At 42.1% G+C, this 18,215-nt stretch overlaps 1 protein-coding gene across 8 annotated transcripts in view; it reads left to right on the plus strand.

Annotated features, from left to right (window-relative positions):
• The window catches only part of birc6 (baculoviral IAP repeat containing 6), a 124,225-nt gene that overhangs the window by 100,537 nt on the left and 5,473 nt on the right, over window positions 1–18,215 (plus strand). For all 8 annotated transcript variants that reach the window (XM_087169700.1, XM_087169703.1, XM_087169705.1 and 5 more), the window contains exons 68-71: window positions 648–865; window positions 4,416–4,577; window positions 7,138–7,215; window positions 9,528–9,716. In XM_087169700.1, coding sequence (XP_087025826.1) covers window positions 648–865; window positions 4,416–4,577; window positions 7,138–7,215; window positions 9,528–9,716 — 647 coding nt within the window. The remainder of the gene's footprint in view (window positions 1–647; window positions 866–4,415; window positions 4,578–7,137; window positions 7,216–9,527; window positions 9,717–18,215) is intronic.

An 18,215-nucleotide genomic window follows, 5' to 3' on the forward strand; every position in this document is an offset into this window, starting at 1 on the left:
CAGACTCAGGCTACATCCTCATCCTGCTCGTCCTTTTTGTCTTGTCCATCACTCTCCGTCCAGCCATGTCATGATTAATTACGCTGGTTTTGCTGTGTTGCGATCAACTTAGGAGCAGCTTGATGTCTGAAGTAATCACGAGTGACAAGAGTGTAAACAGTGTTGTTTCACTTTGCAGACAGAATTGAGAAACTGTAGAGAGTGAGGGCTGCACTATAACATTAGTGTCTTTGAACTTGCATCCCCACAGAGCAGTTAGAACAGGGAGCAAAGTTTAGAAAAGTTATTGACAGAATGTATGACTGTCAATGTTTCAGCCAAGAAATAAGAGAAGTGACTTGCTAGTATGCTAGTACTGGTTAATCATGTAGTAAGGCCAGTACAATCACACACAAGTGGACATGTTGTCCGAAGAGACTTTAACAGTAACAAACACACTGAATTTAAACTGTAATTCAATCAGACAGAGGAGTTTTGTTGAAAACATGCACACTGTCAGTATAGTTAGTGTACTGAGAGCTTCACATGCCTTTTCCATCTTGCATTTCTTCTTGATTGAATTGCAGCTGGATTTGGTATTTATGTAACCAACAGGCACAATGACAGTATTACAGGCAGTAATGACAAGTTGTCTTCTCTCTGTCCAGACACCTTTGAAATGGTCTCAGAGGATGAGGACGGGAAGCTCATGTTCAAGGTCAACTACCACTACATGTCTCAGGTGAAGAACGCCAGCGATACAAACAGCGCAGCCCGATCCCGCCGCCTTGCCCAGGAGGCCGTCACCCTGTCCACCTCTCTGCCCCTGTCATCCTCGTCCAGCGTTTTCGTTCGCTGTGATGAAGAGAGACTTGACATCATGAAGGTAAAGTTCCACTTCAAGTACTTCTCTACTGTATGAGGCCTGACACCACAGCATGACCCTCTGAGAAGCTGATGTGAATCAGTAGTGTGGGAGTGAAGGCAACTAGTGGATCCTACATGGTCCAACCTATCCCATGATTCACTGCGCCGGTAAGTACTGGGTTTCAGCTCAGTTCAACAGCTAACAGTACAACCGTTAAAACCAAGGGCCTTAAAACCTCAAGTCTTTGTGAAAAAAAAGTTGCTTGTTGTCAAGGTTGCTAGGTGACAGGAGCCACGCTTTGCGATGAAACAATAAGGGCGGGAACAGCTGGTGACGCAAAGCGAAAATCCTGTGTAGACCAGACCGCCTCATTTCAGTTCGGCCTTTGTGGTCTACGATGGCTACAAAGAAGCACACCTTCAGAGACCACGTCCTCTGAAGGATGCGGCCCTTGAATTGACACAGCTAGAGACAAGCAACCAAGAGAAGCAGGTTTTCAGTGTATCACCGTGCAACTCAGGCATCAATAACAGGTTCCGATAACTGTCCACTGTCATTGTTATGATGTCATCAGACTGAGTGCGGTAGTTCCGTTTGGTTTGTATCCTGTGATCAATAGAAACCACTAGTTTGAGGAGTGAATGAGCACATCTATGTGTTTATGTCTTCATTAAGGCTGTTGTACTGTGTCACTGCCACACAGCCTGTTGTTGATGGCTCTTACTCATTCCTCCAGTGACATTTAATAAATGACTTCACCCCACAAGTTGACTAATGGCAGAGTCTCCTCTGCTAAATGTCAAAATCCTTATCTGATTTGCTGAGTGTTGGCAAAAGAACACACTGAATAAAACGGTGGAATACTAGCAACAATGTCAGAGTCACAACAGAAACACATAATCTAATAACTGCACTTTGTGTTTATGATTAGATCAGAAACATTCTGGCTGTAAATATGACAAACCAGACCAACCATGCTTGATATAGACCCGCTTTGTTAACAAACTGGGGCATAAGAGGAAGGATCTTTGTCCTCAGCCAACAGTCCTGTCACAGCACTGCATTGTTGTGATACACCAACAAGTTCATAATCTACCACTATAAACTTTCCCCAAGAACAGCATCAACAGAGAGGGACAGGGACTGGTGAGGTGGAAATCTCTGATCTGTGAGGGGTCACTACATCTGCTTACCTCACCACTGCATCCTCACATTAGTGCCCATTAGCACCCAGTCTGCTGCATTTACTGTGCTGCTGCTGTCACAGTGGCACAGTCGCTTTCATTCCTGCATCCACACCAGATTCACCCGACTTTGGTCTGAAGTGCAGCAGAAGTGTTGGATCTGAATGTTCATGTCAAAATAAACTTAATGCATGAGCGGTGTCCAGCACCCGCTAGAAATCTTGCAAGTGTAGTTGCCGAGTCATCTCAGTGTTACAAACCCTGACAACCGTGCTGCAGACCGAGGTGGTGGTTTAGACCTGGGTCAACACATCTTCCTCCAGGCTACCTGCCAGGTGTCCTTCAAATTCACCTGTCCTGGTATTAGACCATCTCTACAGCACAGACAGGGTGTTTGTGGAGGGATAGCTCACGTGCCCAAACCCAGCAGACACATTATATCTAATCAGAGATAGGTTACAGTTTCAGTGTTGTGTCTGGATGTTCAGGTCTTCAGCAGCAATCACGCCACAAAGTGACATTCACTCATCAATGCAAAACACTTGGAGCCAGAATCTTGTTGACTGAAATGATGAAGCTGGTGGGTTAACCAGTTACATGTTAGACCATTGATCTTCTGTAGAACAATTTCTACTCTGAATGGTGCAGCACAACTAAAAAGCTCTGATAGCTTCCTCTGTTTGGACTCTGGCTCTCTGTCCCGTCAGAAGCCAGCACTATCAAGACAACTGGTTATTGGTCAACAGCACTGAAATGTAATCTCTTGAAGTCCTGCTCTGTCCAGGTCTTTAGGAGATCTAGAAGCTAACTAGGTAGAAGGCAACTGGACTTATTATCTAAAAAGCTTCTTCTGGAAAGGTGAACCAGGTGAGTAACTTATATAGAACTGTCATTAGTCCACGTGGCCTCTGATGAGTTGTTGGAGTCACGTGAGTTAAGGTGTTCACAGGTGCTAGGATGTCATAGTAAAGATGTGTTGAGGCCCTCTCATTGTTTTGAATGAAGTGAGTTCAGTGGCTCCAGCAAAAGACAGGTGGTCCTCTAGAACCTGGCTCAACCTTTGTCGAGTGTAACACACTGCAGTGGCTAAACAGATACGTGTGAGCACACACTCCTTTTTCATCATCATCATCATCATCATCATCACTATAAAACATAGAGTAGTTACCAGTATGATGTTTCGGAGCTGTAAAATCCTATCTCATGATATTATAAACGGCTGTGCAGTGTTCTGGTATCTGGTGAGACTTCCTGGATCGTATCTCCTGTCTCCTCCGTACCTGAGTGTCTAACATGTGCTCACCTACGCAGCTCCTTATGTGGTTTTAACATAGGGCAGTTCACATCTGTGCTGTATTCCTGTATTTCTTGTTTCCTTCATACTGTACATCCAGTGTCTTGTCTCTGTCTGGATGGTTGGTTGCAGAACTCCAGCTCTGTCTCCACTCAAACAAGTGTCAAATTTCACTCAGTACAATTTGTTTGTGGACAAAAGGACACTATCCTTTTTTGCAATTGGACTTTGTCCACGCCCCTCCCTCGTTTGGTCTAAATTTTGAGTCAAGTCACTCTTACCGATTAGTTCTGCTGCAGTTAATGCGGCTGTCACTGGTTAAATCCCTGATGCTCCAGAGTAGGAGAGAGCATGAGGAAAGAAGGGAAGCAAGGGACTGTGGAATAAATAGTCTGGGTCTTTATGTAAAAGATTCTTCATGCACTGATCAAACAGAATACCCCAAATACAAAGACACAATGTCACCGTCCTGAGTTTGTAAAATCTTGACCTGAGTTTGGTTTAAGATTTGTGATCAGTCGCAGTTAACGTGTGGTCTGCACCAGCCGTGAACATTTCTACCTGTCCAAAGTATGAAACTAATAAACACAGTATCAGCTTCCTGTTTGTTCAACAGGTTTGATTTCCTCACACAGCTTGTGAATAAAATATTTTTCTGCAGCCAATTCTTAAACCTTAAATCCCCAAAGTCTCTTCAGTAATTATGCTCTGAGGTTTTGAGTTGCCTGCTATTAGAAATAATATTACAGCTTTATTTTATTGGTTTTCTGTATAGGTTCAGGGCTGTGTTTTAATTGCTTGTGTTCTTTGATTAATGAACAAATCTCATTTAGTTGAATTAGATTTAGCTCAATGAGGATGATGACAGCTGCTAATTTCACCCTTAAGTCTGTTTGTTAATTACATTGTTGTTGTTATGAAAACCTAAAACAGAGTCAGCACCATTTCTCAATTAATATTGTGCCCTTTGTTTAATTCATATTTACTTATATCAATGCATCCAGCTTTCTTTAATTAACCCTTTCAGCTGTGATTAATTGCTGTCCCCTCACAGTGTTTGTATGAAAGCCGCTCCACTCTGTGTTCACAGGTTCTCATCACAGGGCCGGCCGACACCCCGTACGCCAACGGCTGCTTCGAGTTCGATGTGTATTTTCCCCAGGACTATCCCAACTCTCCTCCACTGGTCAATCTGGAGACAACTGGTGGACACAGCGTGCGCTTTAACCCCAACCTCTACAATGACGGGAAAGTGAGTCTTAATGTTAATATTGTCAGTCGAGTAAATGTAATTAAATAAAAAAAAATTCACAGCTCTACTTCCCATAATTCAGTGTTGAACCAAGTTATGACTCTGAGAATAATCTGCACACACTGTATATATACTTTATCTATATTCAGACACCAGACTTATCCTCTCTAGTGCAGTAGTATCACTGTATGGAAGTCTACAGTTGACAATATAAAAATCATTTATTTTTAGCATCTTTTTGAGATAGCTTTAATATTAGTTTTAAATTATTCATAATAAAATGCTTTTTTTTTTTTTTTTCATTCATGCATCAAAAATCAAAAATGCCTCTGACAAATAATTTCCTCTTTGCTCCTAAAGTTTAACACTATCATAATTAAAATGAGATTGAATGAGAAACTAAACTGGAAAATAAAACTGAAAATTGGAATCGCACTTCAATTTCAATTCGTGATCCAAAATCCATTCGATTCTAATTGAGATTCAGTGGAGATGGACTTTATGATGGTCAATTTCATAAGAGCACGGTTTCATATAATTGATAAGGTAGAAAGACTTTTTCTACCATATCAGTTATTTCTGTCATCAATATACGGTAGATTTATTATGATGGTGTTAGCATCACTACTTAGCTACATTATTTAACAGAAAATGACAATTTTATAGCTTTGATTCATACGTATTTTTATTTCAGAGAAATTGCTATCACCAAATAAACTGTTTACACATTGATTACAATTCTCTTAAAGAGTATCTCAGAATCTGCTATACTTATATCAGCCAACTTCATAGCTAACTAGCACTACTTTATGGTGGTTATGCATGTATTGATATCACTAAATACACAACCACAGGGAGACATGAAACACCAATCGGAGGTTTCCATATCTGCCTTGTATTGGCTAATTTTGACTTAAATTAAATATTTTCATACATCATGAGCACACATGGAAAATTAAATTTGACTAAATGATGATTGAAAATAGAATATTTCTGTAGGTGAGAAGACAAACAGGGTTCAGGTGTAGTGACACTCTGCTCTGCACATTCATAACTGTTGTGTTGAAATCGTGTGGACATCAAGGCTAACACTCAATTTTAAATTTCATTATAAGAAAATATTTTTGCAGCTTGTGTAGAAAAAATCCAAATGATGACATTTCTGAAAATAACGAGAAGACATATCTGCATGCAGTGCGTATAAAGAAAGTGAAAATAAAGATGTTGACTTACAGTCCAACTCGACATCTCCACTGACTTCACAGTGAGTGGGTGCCAGGTTGTCCATCAATCACTCATCATGGCGTTAAGTGTCAAATTAACCCAATGTATCTGAGACCTTCACAACTCTGTCAGAGTTTTATTTAAACTTGACATTTGGACATGAACCCTCCTGAGGGCGCCTCCCTCATACATGTTTGAATATGTATAGCTTCTGTACATTGAGGAGTTGGGGTTAAGGTTCTAAGGTTTACCCAGTCTGCTGCAGATCATTAGGCAGCAACTGACAGTCCACATGTATTTCCATAATGAGCCCAGACAACTGCTATAAGAAAGACATGGGACTTCCCTCATCAGTAGTAGAGATAGAGAGAAGCCTCCATTCAGCAAAGCTGATGAGGGTGGATGACAGAGGTAGATCCTCTATGGCAGATCCTCAGCTTGTTGCTGAGGAGTGGAGGTCTTTTTGAGCTAACAGGTTGTAATAAACAGTGATCTGAAGCAGCTGCAAATATTTAAACAGGCAAATAAATGTCTGATTAAGCCCAAGTTAAGGAGTACTGTGGACTATGGCTCAGAGGCAACAATGGAGCAGGGTGATGCTAACTTCAACATTGGCCTACAAAGATAAATCATCCTCCAACTCTATAAGCATATTTTTATTTTTATACCATTAACAAGCAAAATACCTTTGACTTTGCTTTGACAAGCCTTCCCAAAATGCATGAAAGGCAGTGGTAAAAGATCCTAAAATCAAAAGATCTAAACACCTTCACCTTAATGACCTGTCAGTGGATTTGTCATTAAATCCTAAAGTGTCAAAAGAAACCAATGAAATGAAGACATGGAGAATATTTCTATTTTGTACAAGGAAACACCCATGAATCTAGAGTTTGAATATTTCACCATTTCTATATATGTATCTTTCAATTCAGAAACTGGAAGGATGTATGATGGTTTTTCCAATATTACTACTACTACTATTACTTAACTAAAGGTTAACTAAAAAAACCTGTGAGTAAAATACAACACAGTCCAACAGAACCACAAACTACAACGTCCAAAATGATCATGAAGTTGAATCAACACTTTCACAGTTTCTAGAAAACCGAACTTTATTTAAGGATTTATTTCATTTGACTGCAATAGTTTGAGCTAGGTGTGGCTAATAAGCTAGCAACTGAGTGTATATGTTAAGGTTAAACAAATGTAAACTACATATTGAGAGGAACGATGATTATACAAACACCTGAAGATGAAGTTTCATTTTCCTGAGCTGATTTCTTTTTTTCTTTTCCTTCTTGTGTGTGTGTGTCTGTGTGTGTGTGTGTGCATTCAGGTATGTTTAAGTATCCTCAACACATGGCACGGGAGACCAGAGGAGAAATGGAACCCACAGACCTCAAGCTTTTTACAGGTGAGGATCCATCATGACGGAGTCACTTGTCTGAGCAGATCAGCAGGACTGTTCTCTGAGTCCCTGTCACAGGCTACAGTTTATCACTGCCCTGTCATTACGCTGCCAGCAGCTCTGTATTAACGGGCTTTGTATTTCGACAGCTGACATGAAGGATCCTTCTTAAAGTCAGGTTATTATTTTGCTGTGTCAGTGTTAATCAAACCAAACACAAACCAATATCATTTGAACCTCCAGGTTATGCCTGTTCACACACATCACTCGTCTTGAAGTTAGAATCAGTTGACTTCAATTGCTACTTTAGCCCAAATGCTATCTGTTTTTTAGTGAACTGTTTTTACTCACTCATCTCAGCAGCTTCAGCAGCTGCAGCAATCACACACATTTTCTCTTAATGCATATTCTGGTTATTTTTCTTTATTTTTCTTATTTTTTTTTTTGTCCCGTTATGACTTATACACGCTTGCAGCTAGAAACATGTTTCCGAAGCTAAAATGTTAAGCATTTTTAGGAGACAGGTGGTATGATGTTTGGTGCAGATATCTGTAACAGTGGATTTTATATGAATTTTTTTATGATTTTGGTTTTCTATGGGGAATGAGCGAAACATGATAAAACATGATAAATATGTCAAAAACTAAAAAGGCTACAATACTGAAACTTGGTGAACAGTGTCTCCTTATGTCCCAATAACTAGAGATGATGAGCCAGTGCCTCCGAAGAAACATCAGCCAATCAGCCATTAAATGGACTGCACTTATATAGAGCTTTTCTAATCTTATCGACCATTCAAAGCGATTTATGATGGCACATTCACCCATTCACACACACACTCATCCAGGGGAAATGTGGGGTTCAGTATCAGTATCTTGTCCAAGGACACTTAGACATGTGGACTGGAACAGGGATCAACCTTTTGATCAGTGGAAGACCTGCTGTACCTCCTGAACCACAGCAGATTTAAGCCCAATAACTCAGTCTTATAAAGGCCATGCCACTCACACCATAGGTCCGATTGACCTGAAATGTGAGACACAAGTCCAGCTCACTGTGCTCTACAAAAAAGCCTCTTGGACCAGAAGTCAAATCGACCCTGATGTATTCTTTGCTAATTAATGTTAAAAACGGTGAAGTCACATCTACTTTTTGACTGTCAACACTAAATTTGCTAAATAGCCTTGCGGGACATTACTATTATTAATGGGCATGATCAGTCCTAAAACATGGCCGCCATTAATCAGAACACTGCAACGCCACGGTCGGAGTTTAATCATGATAATAGCACCTTCCACTACATTACCCCTTTTCTCCTTTCATAAGACTGTCATTGACTCCAGGCAAAGTATTTACTTTTACTAATTCTTTTTAGCTGAGTTGTTGAAATGTTCAATAATAGTTTCATTTTTGTGGGTAAGGGGATATTTCTGCTAACCAAGCTTTTTGTACAGTCTTAATCTAAAGCCTTAAGGGCTTGGACAGTGTGGATATCCAAAGTGGTGCACAGGCTTTTGGATAAACACACAAATTCATGAACACAACATGTTGACACAACATGTTGACACACCCTCAGCATTATTTGGTTGTATTGTGCACACATTTGCATTAATTTTCCATATGTATTGATCCAACAACATGTGTGCCAGAGCCCTTGGAAATGGATCTCTCCTCTTTTTTTTTTTTCTAATTCCCTCATTTGCAGGTTTGGAGAGTGCATAGAGATATCTCCATTGATTATCATTCCAGTTAGCACGCTGCAGATCAATAATGGAAAAAAGGGGGTGGGTGAATAAGAGACAAAGGAGTGGGCTGGAATCAAGTGGTCAAGCGGTGGATATTGGCTCTGAGATGTAGAAACCCAGTTAAAGACGAACATATCACGTCAATTGAAGTTCACTGGGATCCATTTTCAACTTGATCCAGCTCCAGCATGGTGGGGCCAGCAGGCAGGCCTCCAAGCCCAACATCGTCATTGTTGGTAATGTAGTGGCTTGGAACAGACAGGCCGATGGAGGAGGATGTCCTCAGTCTCCTTGAGACAGGCCCAGTCATTAATCGGGCTGTTAATATATTGAAGGACATATCTTTATGGAGCCAAAATATTCTGTGCCTTTGTCAGACTCTGTCTCAAGTGTCCACCACTGCCAAATCATTTCAGAGGCTCTGGATACCGAGGACACTGAGGGGATGTCTGGGTGATTCACCAGTGAATCAGGGTGGAATGAGGAAACCAAACCAGGCCACTCTCTACACATCATTGAAGTTCTTAGCATTCAGTGCCCTAAACCATCCTTCCCTTTGTCCCTCTGCTGTAGGTGCTAGTGTCGGTGCAGTCCCTCATCCTGGTGGCTGAGCCCTACTTCAACGAACCAGGGTATGAACGCTCCCGTGGTACTCCCAGCGGCACCCAGAGCTCACGGGAATATGATGGCAACATCCGGCAGGCCACCGTCAAATGGGCAATGCTGGAGCAGATGCGCAACCCCTCACCATGCTTCAAAGAGGTTGGAATCACTGTTTCACAAGTGATGAGTCACTCATTCACACCTTTCAGATCACACAGCGTTTGTGAACTGGCATGAAAAACTTGCTCAGTCTGATGAATGGAGACCCAATCACTGACAAAACCTGTGGCCTCTCACCTGGCTGACAAAACCTGCTTAAAAAAGAGTTTGAATAAGGTGGGACTACATGGTAGTAGAACAGCTAAAACACTAATGTAATGGGTTTATTCATCCTAGTCAGTTTTATAAAATGAAGCTTCAGTGTGTGGATCAGGAGAGGAGAGAGTGGAGTTTAGAAGAGGACAGGATTATCAGTCTGCATACAGTTATTAGTAATCCTGATACTGAAATGGTTCATGGTAAAATCTGATGTTTAATAATAGTATAAACATTTACAACCAACTCAGACCTGCAACACACATTTCAAACCAGTCTAGATCCAACCTGAATATGTCAGTACCCTGTTCCAGAACCAGTACATGAACCTGTACCTTCACCTCAGTTCATTCTATGAACCCTGATCCTGTTGAATTTTCCACTTTGGTCCTCAACAGTTTAAATGATCACAGAATTATCCCTATGATATATGAGCAGCACATGTCTGCCCTTCATTACGTTCTCCACCTATTTCAGTCCAGAAACCAAACCAGGGAAAAAACAGCCACCTCTCCTCCCTCAGGGCTGTTTGGGGACACACTCTAATTATAAATTCCCCTCATATTAAATCCTTGGTAGATGACATTGTCTGGAGGTTGGCCTATCACTCTTCCTCCCTCTCTTCCTCACAGTTTTCCTTTCCTGCCATCCTTTAAATGGTCTGGTGAGACAGATAGTGCCTTGGAAAATAACAGTCTTTCAATCTGCTCATCCAGAGAAGACTTATTCAGAAATGTCAAGAGAGAGGAACAGAGGAAGAGGAGAGAGAGGGAAAGTTATCCAATCACCTTGACAGGATTTCATGAGAAAAACACAGACCGTAGAGAAACATGAAAAGATTTCTGAAGGTACATTTTGAACTCACATTTCATGAGTTATTACATTGCAAATCTTATTTTTCTTGGAACAAATTGAGGAAAAAATATATATTCTCAATTCTTTAGACCAATATTGAGATTTAAACTGGGATTGATTACCTTCTGTAAATTAATTTCCAAATATATTTCAAAAATAATCACAAACATGTCTCTACGTGAAAAATATGATAAATGATGCAGTTTCTTGTTGCAGACTGAAACCAGCTGACACTAGACTGAATGATGATATGATGCAATGATGTCAGTTTTTTACAGTGGCTCCACAACAGCTTTCAGCTACCTCCTCAATCATTGACCATACATGGTGCAGACAGATACTAGGTTTTGACCTGGTCTTGTTCAGTAGTTTGGCCAACTCACTGCATTAATGTTAATTACATACAGCTGAGGTGGCTTAAGTTATTATGGCATATGAGGTCAACAGTCACCTAAACTTTGAATAAAGTTATTTACAGTTTATTTAGATATTGATAACAGTCATAAGTTTTCAGATGCATTATAGTTTGGACAGGATATGTGTTTATGTTGTGAATTAGACTCTTTATATGATGTAGATTATTCTCTCCATGAACCCACAGCCGCTGCTGTTTCTGTAGGATTTGAAGTTGAAATCTAAGTGTTGCACAGCAGGCGATGCTGGATCCATGACATCACTGAACCAGTGAAATGGACTGAGAGATACTGAGGGGATGTAGCAGGACTTGTCGATGCCACCCAGCTGAGCAGTCTCACACATATCCACACAGAAATTCAATTAAGCTTGTGAGATGGTCCTATGTGCTTTTCTCAACACTGGCCTTTTAGCACCTTTAAGTCGTCAGCTAGGACAAACATCGACCAACAGCTGCCCCCTTCTGCTGCTTAACATTTAGAAACAAATTCATCATGTTTGATCTAGTCCAGGGTCGCTGCAAGGAGACCAAACCATCAGTCACCTGATGTGAGGTTTAAGAAATGAATATATTCGTAAAAATGACTGTGATGTGTGAAGAGAGTGAAACAAAAGGCACATGGACAAAACTCTAACATGTGCTTCCTGGATCCTTTTGCGTCAAGTGATCACATTCAATGAAGACCTGAATCCAGAGCTGTGTAGGAACTGTTTTAAGGCCTCCATGATGACATCCTCACAAACATCCCCTTGACTCAAGGATGAATTGATTTGAATTTGGTGGTCACAGGTCAAGGTCATTGTGACGTCACAAAACATGTTTTCAGCCATAACTCACGAATTGATACACTAATTATCAGCACAGTCAGACCGTAAAACCGTATGCTTTGTTGAACGTGCCGTATCTGGGTTTGCATCCTCTGTCCCTGCCTGTGGAGATGCAGCAGTGAGTGCTGACGTGGAGGTCCATGCTGTAGCCGGGCTGATGCCTCTGACTGACACTGTCACACCTCTGACTTGCCTGATCTAGTCCTGTCACTTCTCATGAGGCAGCATCTTTAGCACTCTGGATCTTGACACAGAAATGTGTCACTTTTTTGAATGGGAGTGAGAGTCATGCTCACTGTGACCTGTCTGAACGCTCTTCACTCTATGGCTCGCAGCATTGTTGCTGTTTGCAAACCACTACATCTTTACACATGTGGCTCCCTGCAACCATCCCTCCATGTCTGTGGATCCTGTCTCTCACAGTGACTGAAAATCAATAGAGCTGCTCAGCTTGTCCTAGAAGATGCCCTCCATATGAGCCAAGCCACCTCTGTGATTCTGCTGTACAACTTCATCAGAAACCTTCACATCAACCTTTGCTGTTGCGGCTGGTAGAGACAGAACTGGTTTGACAAGTCTCCTGTCAGTCAGTGAGCTGACCATCAGTGGTCGCACTGTCAACCTCACTCACTTACAGGTGTCATGTCTTCATACTGATGATCTTTCATGTTCTGTGACAGTACTTCTGTCAGAGCAGTCGTGGGCATCAGAACTGAGTGGTGTGCTCTGTAATTGTTAAGTCCGAGCCGTCCCTCCTGCTGGTACCATGTCTGACAGCACCGAGGTAACTGACGTTGAAGCTTGTAGCACGTGGAGATCCAGTGAGGTGGAACATGTTGGGTCAGTTAATTTTCAGTCACTTTGTGTCTGACGCCCTGCAGCTGCTACAGTACAACAGACTGGCTCCTGTGTTAATGCAATTACAATAGGGACTTTAAGCAGTGGCGATTGAACCCGGGTGCTACAGCACCCGTATACATTCCAACGTGCTGCTGTAGTCATGGAAATCAAAGATCTCAAAGCAACATATAACTCTAAAAAGAGCTACTTCACTACTTCAGGAAACCGATGTTGCTCTGAACATTGCTACAATGTGTCTCTTAAAATGACCCCAGAGCTCCTGCACAGTTCAGGACGGATCACTCATGTGAACACTCATGTTTGTTGCGCTGTTATGTTACATGTTACATCAGCCTCTCACTTTCCTCCTGGATTGTCATGTGCATCCATGACTTCTCTCAGTCTTTGAGGAACGTTTTGTGCGCTGTGACTCTCTACCATCTCTTTTGTTTCCGAAACAAACGTGTGAGCAGCAGTGAGGTTGAATCCACCTCATGTATTGTCGGGCTGACGTCTAGAGGCTCTACTCTTGAAGATTGAAAGCTGCACTCAATGAACCTTTCACAGCTGCTCAGAGATACCGCTGCCTAACACGCTCACGTTTGTCTCTCAAGTATAGATGTGTGATGCACACACAATCCTTCCCATTCACTGCATACATTATCACATATTAACACTCTCACACACGCACAGTTAGGAAGCTGTCCTCAGAGGGAATTGTTCCATTGAGTCTGTATCACTGCATTATTGATTAGTTTTAGAGGAATTCTGTCTTCATGTACCCAAGCAGCCGTTTCCAGGTGTCACCTTTTCTTGAAGAGAGTGTTCACTCAGTGCTCATTTTACTGGGAACACTAACACTGGGTAGTTCTTCAGTTCTTCATGTCATGGATCCACCAGATGTTGAAACTTTCCTCTGAGACTCTGCTCCATGTTGACATGATGCATCACATCATTTGCTGCCAATCAGTTCACGGACCTCACTGTCATGTTGATGAAACCAGTTTGTCACATGGAGCATTATCCTGCTGGAAGGAGCCATTAGAAGAAGGTGAATTGTGGCCATGAAGCGATGAACATGGTCAGTAACAATACTCAGATAGACTGATAGATAGACACCATCACACCACCACCACAGGCCTGGACTGTTGACACAAGGCAGGTTGGTCCATGGATTCAGACTCTGACTCTACCATCTGCTGCCTCAGCACAAATCCAGATCCCTCAGACCAGGTCTTCAACTGTCCAGTGTTGGTGAATCTGTGTCCACTGCAGCCTCAGGTTTCTGGTCTTGGGGACACGAAGTGGAACTTGATGTGTTGTAGTCCATCCACCTCAAGGTTGGACGTGTTCACTCTGAAGCTTTTGTGCTCAGCAAAGATGTAAGAATGGTTATCTGAGTGACTCTAGCCTTTCTGTCAGCTCCAACCAGTCTGTCCATTCTCCTCTGACCTCTGACCTCTCTCATCAACACACAGCTGATGCTGACTGGATGCTTTTGTTGTAGCTCTATTCAGAGTAAACTGTGTAGCTGTATCTGGGGGGGATGTAGTATCCAGGGTGTTGACAGCTCAGCATCATGGAAAGTCATGATAGAAACTTCCCGTACTTTTCTGTACTCACAGTCTCATACATATGCAGATTATGACTTCCAATAACACCACCTCGGTTGGTTCTGTTGGTGTTTTTTCTGAAAAACATATGAAATGATGGTGAATATTATTTGGTTGCGTAATGTTTAGGTCAGTTTTTACATATTTTAGAACATTAGAATAATATGTTATTACTGTCATTGTCTTTTTTAATATAAGAGAAGTCTCTGTGTGGATGTAGCTGTATAAACGTATATAGATACACTACCAGCTGGTGTCCACAGCATATTTAGATGTGACGTCTTAATACATGTATCTTGTCTGTGAAATGATCATTTATGCAGGTTACTGTTTCAGTAAGCTCCGGTGATATAGAGTAGCCATGTCTGACTCTGGTGTGAACCTGTTTTAAGTTGCAGGTGTTGAACCTCTGGACATCAGAGGTAGAAATATTTATGCTCCAGTCTTGGAGTGGGTCACGGCTGTGGTCAGGGTCAGCTGGGCCGGTACCTGAGGCACTGACACTCTACTGATGGAATACAGAAAACCAAGTATAAGGAACTTTTTAATGGCTGCATGATTCACTCTCGCCCTTGACCCTGCATGTGTAGAGTGGCTCCACACCTCCGCTCCTCCGCTCCTCTTCCTCCCTCACTTGCCCTGTGGAATAATGAGTGTACAGCATTACTTTAAAGGTCAATGAGTCTCTCTGGCAGCCATCAGAGGCCACGTCTCAGACAGACTGAGCTCACAATTGCAGTCAGTGTGTATGCTTCTCCATGTACCTGTGTGTGTGTGTGTGTGTGTGTGTGTACACGTGTTTAGAGACACGTATTTCCTGAAGGGTCATTTGTCAAGACGCCCTAATCTGACATTTGCTTCATGATCAGAGCCGGTTTGCATATAAAGCTTCCTTCACGCTGTGATCAATGACCACATGGAGCCCCAGGGAAAAGGCCTGTTTAAACCAGCACATGTATGAACATGTCTGCACATAATGTCTTCATCTCTCTTATCTTGGGTTGTATAAGGGTTCTGTACCTCATCTCCACTTCAAGAGAGCTTCAGCATCAGCCAATCTCAACATTGTTTACCACACATCTGCAACCTTGAAACATCCCCTCTGAGCTGGGGCCCGTCACACACCTCCCTGGATGTAACTTAAGCAGCTGAGGGAGTGGGGGGATCGGGTAGGAAGAACAATAGACAGAGGAAGAGATGGGAAGTAATAACATAGATGGAATGAAGATGGAGTGTGCAAAGGGAGATGTAGGAGGAGGAAAGAGATTAAAAGCGGCCCCCAAACCCTCCCTGTGGCCCCTCTGCCTCCCTTCTCCTGGTAAGCAGCAAATCAGCAGCCTCCATAGTAACTAATTCACTCCCTCCAGCAGAGGAGCATCAGCTACACACACATTCACCATGGCGCTTACTGAATACTGATGACTCTGCCCTGGCGACTGTTGCTAGGAAGTCGACCGGAGGGGCAGGAAAGCGGGGGACTTGGGTGTAGATGATTGACATCATCCATTGAGCAGAGTCTTGTACACATGATGTCAGAGAGCGTCTGAAGCATTAGTGATAATAAACAGTTCCTCAGTGATGGAGATATGAGGAGAGAAGTTGTTCTATTTGATGCTTCTCATTGTGACAGAGGAATCTGTATGCTGTGTGTCTGTGAGATAAATAGTGGAGGGAGTGAATAGAGTGACAGAGATGAAAGACACGAGCCCACCTGCTCTGTCCAAGGATGTTCAGCACCATCCCGCACAGATTTCTAATTATAACATCTATCTTAAACTCATTAAAATCTGAAATATCATCATTTTGGACCTGAAATAACTGACGAGAGTTGTTTTCGTTAGACTTTTATACTGTAATGCAACCAAATAACTTGACCTCATAAATAGGCCTGAGCAATATGCAAAAACAATCATTTTCGGATTATTTTGTCAGATATCGCAGTTGTGATATAAGTCATGATTTCAGTTGGAACGACCATTTTTGTATTTTCACTTCCAGTGAAAACATTTTTAAAATAATGTTGATGTGATTTTTGTTGGGTCTTGTACCAAACTAACATGTTCCTTTATTTCTGAGATCATGATTTGTAGGCCTCAATGCTTCATTTATGCTCTGTTGTGACACATTTGACCTTTATCGTAAATAGCAGTTATTGATTTGGATATTACACTAGGCCATATTGCCATTTTGATAATGTTTTGATTAGGGCTGTCCCAAACGATTATTCTTTAAACGATTAATCTAGCGATTATTTTTTCAATTATTTGACTAATCTAACGATTTTTTTTAATTAACCTAACAGTAATTTTATTGCAATTATTTTCCAGTCATTTAATATAACAATTTGCCCCGTCCAACACACACACACTGCACCAGGGTGTTTCCTCTTTATGTGCTCGTGCATGACTGTCGTGCTAGAGTGATATGCCAGATGCACTTTGCAGAGTCTGCAGACTACCGCACTGTTGGTGTCAAGATTAAAGTATTCCCAAACTTTGGAGGACCGTGTACGAGCCTTTTTTGCCGCGTGTTGCTCCACACGCTCCGTCGTACTGCTGGTAGACGCCGCCGTGTTGTTCAACTAGATTACACAGACGCAAATAATTCACGTAGTCAATGACTTCAATTACGTCACCGCGTTGTCCCAGTCCGTGCGCTGCGCTTGTATCTGGGTAAACCAGTTAAAATCCGGTTTTGTTCTATGAACATTTACCCTGTGTGGTTTTACACGACGCGTCGACACTAAAATTCCACGTGGAATAATTTTTATAATCGACAACGTCGATTACGTCGGATAATCGTCCCAGCCCTAGTTTTGATTAATCGTGCACCCCTTCTAATAAACCAGTCATCTTTTCACTGTGAATATCACTATGAATCTAACTCATAGTGACCCGTTACATTTCATAATAAATAAAAACATGAACCTGGTGATGGCGCTATGAGGATCACCAACGTTTTTACATGTCATCAGGGGAACATGCATGTTTATTACCTGGGAATACCTGAGCCAGTCCATCCAGTAGATCTTGAGATATTTCAATGGATTATTGAAAATATTTTTGACCTGTTGGTGGCGCTAGAGAAAAAAGTCAGGGGATCACAGAGTAGTGATAATAGTAGGATTCATCCTCTGAGCATCATGAATATCTTCATCAAATTTCATGCCAATCATCTGATTATTGAGATTTCAGTTTGGACATCCCCAGAGCACAGAGATAGTCACATGACGCTCGAAGGATTATTGGAGGACTGACCAGAAGCTTGTGAATGAACTGAGTCACAAAGCCAACACCTGTTCACCTGTATATACACCACAATACAAACACACTGTTCTAGTGGGAAGGGCTCCATGAAGGTTCATTCACACTCACACAGCTTCATACACAAGGTGTGTAACTTCTAACCAAGAGGTTTGTCACAGTGACTTATTTTTGTGACTAGGATTACTTTGTCCTGATTGACCACATGACTGACCTCTGCTGTCATCTGACCTCTGCTCTCCTGTGACTGACCTCTGCTGTCATGTGACTGACCTCTGCTCTCCTGTGACTGACCTCTGCTGTCATCTGACCTCTGCTCTCCTGTGACTGACCTCTGCTGTCATCTGACCTTTGCTCTCCTGTGACTGACCTCTGCTGTCATGTGACTGACCTCTGCTCTCCTGTGACTGACCTCTGCTGTCATGTGACTGACCTCTGCTGTCATGTGACTGACCTCTGCTCTCCTGTGACTGACCTCTGCTCTCCTGTGACTGACCTCTGCTCTCCTGTGACTGACCTCTGCTGTCATG

The sequence above is a fragment of the Seriola lalandi genome, unplaced genomic scaffold (genome assembly GCF_002814215.2).
Source record: "Seriola lalandi dorsalis isolate HSWRI2012SDOR001 ecotype SW California unplaced genomic scaffold, Sedor1 jcf7180002054907, whole genome shotgun sequence".
NCBI classification, from domain to species: Eukaryota; Metazoa; Chordata; class Actinopteri; order Carangiformes; family Carangidae; genus Seriola; species Seriola lalandi.